General features: G+C 44.6%; 1 protein-coding gene across 1 annotated transcript; it reads right to left on the minus strand.

Annotated features, from left to right (window-relative positions):
* Positions 1 to 660: 660 nt before the first annotated feature.
* CENPVL3 (centromere protein V like 3) lies at positions 661 to 3,988 on the minus strand. Its single transcript, XM_028842546.2, has one exon. It carries the CDS (start codon positions 2,552 to 2,554, stop codon positions 1,691 to 1,693), a length of 864 nt encoding a protein of 287 aa, XP_028698379.1. The 5' UTR covers positions 2,555 to 3,988; the 3' UTR covers positions 661 to 1,690.
* Positions 3,989 to 4,677: the final 689 nt, after the last annotated feature.

The following is a 4,677-nucleotide window of genomic DNA, read 5'->3' on the forward strand; positions in this document are numbered from 1 at the left end:
ACATGAGTCTTTAACCAAACTGACGAATGATTTGCACATGGCTTAGAGAAGCAAAAATAATCAAAACACGCTTTAAAAGTCATTCTCAGAAAAAGAAATTATACACACACATTTCTTTAGACAGAAACACCGACATGGTAGAAGCATGGCATCTTGAGTCATTTTTTTTCCATCGCTCTGGATCCGTTCTGTGCAATGGAGTGTAATACAGGTGTAACTCAGTGCAATTTGGTATTTTCTGACCACCAACATGACTGAACCACCTAAGGCATATATGCATGTTCGTGTTCTCCCTTCCTCTCTCCTTCCCTACCTCAACTGAATCCCTAGGTGGAGAAGGACTGGGGCAAACTATTCCAAAGAACAAAGGAGGAATCTTGGGGAGTAGAGCAACATGTTGGAGGAACCAGGTCACAAAAACCTTCCCTTAAGGTAGGGGTAGGGGAAGATGGAAAAGAGGTATGAATTGAAAGGTGGTAACACCTCTGTGTGATGGCACAGCCATGTCATCTCTCATGTACATGGAAACACGTACTTAACTGATCTCTTTTCACTTCGTTGAAAAGGTAAGTCAAGTTAAACAATTCAACATCCAATTAAACATGTACAGAGGAGAGACAGACAGCAAATAAAAGACATATGGAGAGAGTATCCAGGCCATTTTACCCAAGTCGTAGAACAATGCAGACATTTATTGGAAGTTTGCTCCTTTGAAATATCATTATTGCACTGAAAGTTGGAAAAAAGCTAAACATTCATCAGAGGAGGTTGATTACATAAATTATGAAAGATCCATATTTTTTAATTCTATGAAGCCATAAAATCATAATATTGATAGGTATCGTTGAACCCACCACTGATTGTTTGATAAAAATTTCAGATATCAAGAATTACATATAAATTAGAGCTGGTTTTGTAATATACAGCATAGAAATACATACTTTTCTATTATTAAATATTTACTGATTTCTGAATACTTACACATGTATAAGATAGGTATTTAGAAAGATTAAAGAGGGCATACAGCACACAGACGTTTCTCATTCCTGTCTCCCATCTCCTTTCCCAGAGACAGTTTCTAAAACAAAACGGAGGAAAACACTAACATCATTTGTCTAATAAGAGCAATGAGGTATGTAATACTAATGAAGCTTAAAACATATCATATAAAAAACACTAAATAACTGGACTAAGTAGTGCAAATGTGAATGCCTCTCTAAAACGCACACGTCGCACACACACGATAATGAATGGAAGACATCCTAGCACGTTTACAAACTGTTTGTGTGTTGCCGTCCTACACACCAGACGCAAAGCACTGAAAACAACAAGCCTGTTCACAATAGCACCAGGAACGTATAGTACACAGGAATCATCTGCAGGTGATTTGTGACAACTGTAGGCAGAACTGTAAAAGCGAGAGATAAAATGGATGACTTGAAAAAGCAGAGACACTGTTCTTGCTTATGGGATTCCAAGACTATCGTCGTACACTGACAAAGGTGCGCTCAAGATTTGGATCGTAAGCGAGTTCACTGAAAACTAGTGGAGAGGAAGGGCAAATACTGGAAGGGAATCCACGGTTTGACCAGGCCAGAAACACCTCTTTCACAGCATGTGATCTGTGCAGGTACTCGGACGCTCCCCGCAGGGCCGCCCGGGTCGGTTTCGGGCGGGCTTGCCGTCCCAATCACTGCTCCTGTTCGCGGGGACACGCAGGGGCTGACTGGGAGGACGTCTTGTGGATGGCCTTGGGCTCCTCGGCGGCCTTCTCTCCCGGGTCGCCACCGCCGACCTCCTCGATGACCACGCTGCGCACGGTGCCCTCGTCCAGGCAGTGCGGGGCGACGCCGTACACGCGGGGGTCGGAGACAGCTGCGTGGAAACTCTGCACCCCGCACCTGCTGCAGAAGCTGTGCAGCGCCGGGTGCGTGTTGGACCGATAGGTGATGATGCTGTCCGCGCCCTGGAGCAGCGTGAAGCGCGAGGCCGGGACGAGGAAGTGGCGGTGCTGCTTCTTCCTGCACAGCCTGCAGCTGCAATCCACCACGCGCAGATCTGCCGGGGCCCAGACCGCAAAGCGGACCGCGCCGCAGTGGCAGCCCCCGGTGTGATGCACGAGGCCCGGGTACTCGAAGGTGTCCAGCAGGACCTTGGCGGCGCCCTCGCAGCTGAGGCCCCGCAGCTTCCTGAACGTCTCCCAGCGCTCCCGCTGTGCGCCCAGGTCCAGCTCCTCAGGGGACTCGGCGGGCGCCGGAGGGTCCGGGAGTGGCGTGGAGGGCAGCGGGTTTCTGGGGCCCGCCTCCCGGACCCGCCGCCACCGGCGCTTCCGCCGCAACCTTCCCAGCCACCTCTTGGCCGCCGCGTGGCTCCCGACCCCGACTTGGACCCGGGGGCACTGCGCGCGGCTGGCGCCCATGACCGCGATGGCCGCGCAGCCGGCGGGAGGATCCCCGGGCCGCTTTCGCCTCCGCCGCTGAGCAGTGGCCCGGTTCCGCACTCTGCCCATGGCGCCTGCAGACTCCCGAGCGCGTGCCCAGCCCGCTACCCCCATTTCAGTCGCTGAGCAGCCTCCTTGTCTGCGCCAGCAGGATTGGCCACTTGTTGAATGTGATGTAAAGAGACCCTTCCCTTGACCCTATCACAACAGCCTTTGCTGGCTTGAAATTCTGACTGAGCCTATCAGTTGCCCCTTCTCCTAAATGTTAATTTCTATTGTTGATTCAAATCATCAGCCTAACCTTAACATATTGAACCACTGAAAATACTGTAGACCTTGTAGTTAGCATGCAGCAGCAGGTAGATCAGCTTAAGAAAAAAGAATTATTCACCTACTATAGAAGAAGCAGAGTCATACATAAAGCCTTGCGGGGTGAAAATGTATGGTGTGTAACTAGTTGTACGAAAGTTAAGTGAAGTAAAGATGACGACCCACAATAGTATGTTACATCAGTGGACTCAACCAGAGAAAATACAGGGGAAAAAAATTCACTTATTTAAATCCATCTTCTAAGGACAAGAAGTAAAAGAAGAAATAGTACATTTATTTTTGCATCTGTTCCAAGAGCAAATTAACAGCTCTGGCAGGCATGAATACGAAGTGGAGACTTTGTTCTTTGGAGATTGATTTGGTTGATCGTTGGGCGTGGTCAGAGGAGAGACCCCACAAAATGAGCACAGATCTTCTTTTCTGGGGTGCAATAAGCACCTGGGAAAACAGTGAGCAGTCTTAGGAAAGCTGCTTCTTGTGAGTTAAGTAGTAACATCCACACACATGGGTTTTAAGCAGAGATGCATCCATCTACCCACAACCTAGATTCAATGATTCTTAACATTTTGTCTTATGTATCTATATGCGACAACTGTAGGCAGAACAGTAATTCGATAGGAATTACACGTATCTATATGCATGCATATGTGCATACATTTTTCAAAAACATTTAAAGTAAGATACATACATTAATGCCATATTGTCTCAATATTTCAGCGCTCACATCGTAAGAATAAAGACATAATTTTATGTATTTACTTATTTTTATAAGTTCGATGGTACATGTGCAGGTTTGTTACATGGATATGTTGTGTAATGCTGAGGTTTGGGGTTCTAGTGTACCCATCTCCCAAATGGTGAACACGGTAGTCAACTGATACTTTTTCGACTCTCATTTCCCTCCCACCCTCCCTGCTTTTGCAGTCCCCGTGGCTATTATTTCCCTCTGTGTGTGAATGTGTATCCATTGTTTAGCTCCCACTTATGAATGAGAATTTGATTTTCTGTTTTTGGGTTATTTTATTTAGGATAATAGCCTCAAGTTTCATCTATGTTACTGCAAAATACATGATGTCATTCCTTTTTATGGCTGTGTAGTATTCCTTGGTGTACAAATAGCATGTTTTTCTTTATTCAATCATCCGTTAATGGACACAAAGTCTATGACTTCACTATTGTGAATAATGCTGCAATAAACATACCAGTGCAGGTGTCTTTTTGATGTAACGATTTCTTTTCCTTTGAATAGATACCCAGTAGTGGGATTACTGGGTCAAATGGTAGTTCTATTTTTAACTCTTTAAGAATCTCCATACTGCTTTCCATAGGAGTTGTACTAATTCCCACCAACACGATATAAACATTTTCTTTTCTCTGCATCCTTGCCAACATCTGTTCTTTTTTGGCTTTTTAATAATAGCCATTCTGACTGCTGTGAGATAGTATCTCCCTCCTTGTGATTTTAATTTACATTTCTCTGATGATTAGCAATGCTGAGCATTTTTTCAAGTGTTTGTTGAACATTCATATGTCTTCTTTTGAGAAATGTCTGTTCATGTCCTTTGCCCACTTTTTAATGGGGTTATGTGTTTTTGTTTTTGTTGTTGTTGATTTGTTTCATTCCTTATAGATTCTGGATATTAGTCCTTTCTCAGATGCATTGTTTGTGAATATTTTCTCCTATTCTGTAGGTCTGTTTACTCTGTTGATTGCTTCTTTTGCTGTGCAGACGCTGTGTAGTTTAACTAAGTCCCATTTGTCTATTTTTCTTTTTTCTGCATTGCTTTTCAGGTCTCAGTCATAAATTCTTTCCCTAGGCCAATCTCCCAAAGTTTTTTCCTAGTCTTCCTTCTATGATTTTTATAGTTTCAGGTATTACGTTTAGGTCTTTAATCCATTTTGAGTTA

This window comes from Macaca mulatta, chromosome X, assembly GCF_049350105.2.
Source record: "Macaca mulatta isolate MMU2019108-1 chromosome X, T2T-MMU8v2.0, whole genome shotgun sequence".
In the NCBI taxonomy this organism is placed as follows: domain Eukaryota; kingdom Metazoa; phylum Chordata; class Mammalia; order Primates; family Cercopithecidae; genus Macaca; species Macaca mulatta.

What these genes read in the sequence shown, in the direction of transcription:
- CENPVL3 (XM_028842546.2), bottom strand. Translation starts at nt 2,554, where the DNA reads ATGGGGGTAGCGGGCTGGGCACGCGCTCGGGAGTCTGCAGGCGCCATG.